Source organism: Galeopterus variegatus, unplaced genomic scaffold, assembly GCF_000696425.1.
Source record: "Galeopterus variegatus unplaced genomic scaffold, G_variegatus-3.0.2 Scaffold13, whole genome shotgun sequence".
Lineage (NCBI taxonomy): Eukaryota > Metazoa > Chordata > Mammalia > Dermoptera > Cynocephalidae > Galeopterus > Galeopterus variegatus.
In genome coordinates, this window is record NW_007726124.1 from 1,004,286 (window position 1) to 1,006,006 (window position 1,721).

The window sequence follows — 1,721 nt, forward strand, 5'->3', positions numbered from 1 at the left end:
AAAAAAAAAAGAAATCTGCCTTTTTGACTCAGTTTTCTTACACATCCACTGCTCAAGTTTGGAGTTCAGTTCATTCCCAAGCACACTATAATGATGTAGGTTTTTGCTCACAGAAGGGGTCATTTAGGGCAGGTTATCTCCAGTGGAGCCTGACTACTTTGCAGACACTGCTGATTCTCCTGCTCCCTATTACCCCCGGGTGAGGTGTGTTCCTGCTTTTGTGGCCAGTGCCTGGTAGCCACACTGCCCACTGGACTGGGGAGGACACACAAGGTCAGGAGCAAGGGCAGAGGCCATGGGCCCTGAGGTAGTAGAGCCCAGTGGTGTAGAGCAGCCACCTGGGGGCTCAGCCATTTTTCTTCCTCTCTATGTGCTAAGGCACCTGAGTGTAGGATTGTATATGAGTTGAGGTCACAAACTGCTGGGCTTAATAGTTCATGACTACACTGAAGCATAGACCAGGTACAAGGGAGGGTAAAAAGTAGGACCTGATGAAGCTGAAATCACACTTACTCTGTTTATAGTAGCATAGCACATTGTACTTGAGGGCTGAAATAGTCACTGAGGTAAGAGAAAATTTTGAAGATGAGCAAGGGATGTGGGTGTCGGGAGAACTACTACCAAGTGGAAGAAACCAATTTGGCCACATAACCCCTGTTCTCTGCCATCCAGTTACTGAAAAAGCAAAGCAGAGTAATATGTAAATTGAATTTTCTGTGTAATGTTTTCAATAGTATTTCTATTGCAGCCTGTGATTTACTGAACTTACTGCAGACTGAGCCTCAAAAAAATGGAAGAGTTATTGAAAGAGTGGCAAAAAGTTGAGTCAGAAGTTACTAATATTTGATCATAAAAGGAAAGTAGGCCTAGTGTTAGGGATGTAATTGCTAGTGAAGTTCCCATAAAGAAATCTGCCTGTGGTCACATGGCTGTCATCTGCCCTTATGTGTTTCAGACTTACAACAAGAAGGGGGCCTCCCGGAGGAAAGAACACCTGAAGGACCACCAGAACGGGTCCGTGGCTGCTGTGAACGGACACACCAACAGCTTTTCTCCCCTGGAAAACAATGTGAAGAAACCAAGGAAGCAACGGAAGGATTGAAATCAAAGAGCTGAAAACCTCAAACCACGTCATCTGATTGTAAGCACAATATGAGTTGTGCCCGATGCTCGTTAACAGCTGCTATAACTAGTCCGGCCTACAATAGTGTGATTCATGTAGGACCTCTTTCATCAGTTCAAAACCCCTAGAAAACATACACAGATTATACAAGTAGGCATAAGATTTCTAACATTTCTGGGCTCTCATTGGCCCCTGCGCTAGACTGTGGAAAAGAGAGTAATGTAGTATATGACACTGCTGTTGCCTTATTAGTTATAACATGATAGGTGCTGAATTGTGATTCACAATTTAAAAACACTGTAATTCAAACTTTTTTTTTAATGTAGATCATGCATGTGATTGTAAATGTAAATTTGTACAATGTTGTTGTACAGTAGAAAAACACACATGCCTTAAAATTTAAAAAGCAGGGCCCAAAGCTTATTAGGTTAAATTAGGGTATGTTTCAAGTTTGTATTCATTTGTAATAGCTCTGTTTGGAAAATCAAAGACTGCAATTTGTAAACTAACATGTGACACGTAATTTCAAGTGACTTGCAGATGTGAAATCAGAAACGGCACCTTCAGTTTTGTAATATTGGCTTTGAATCAAGCAGGC

At 41.9% G+C, this 1,721-nt stretch overlaps 1 protein-coding gene across 3 annotated transcripts in view; it reads left to right on the forward strand.

The window, feature by feature from the left end:
* Nucleotides 1–1,721, forward strand: part of ELOVL5 (ELOVL fatty acid elongase 5) — a 93,386-nt gene that overhangs the window by 67,537 nt on the left and 24,128 nt on the right. For 2 of the 3 annotated variants that reach the window (XM_008593020.1, XM_008593072.1), the window contains exon 8: nt 956–1,141. In XM_008593020.1, the coding sequence (XP_008591242.1) occupies nt 956–1,102 (147 nt within the window). In that variant the 3' untranslated portion in view covers nt 1,103–1,141. Of the gene's footprint in view, nt 1–955; nt 1,716–1,721 lie in introns of those variants that run through there. The other variant, XM_008592961.1, reaches the window with a different exon arrangement.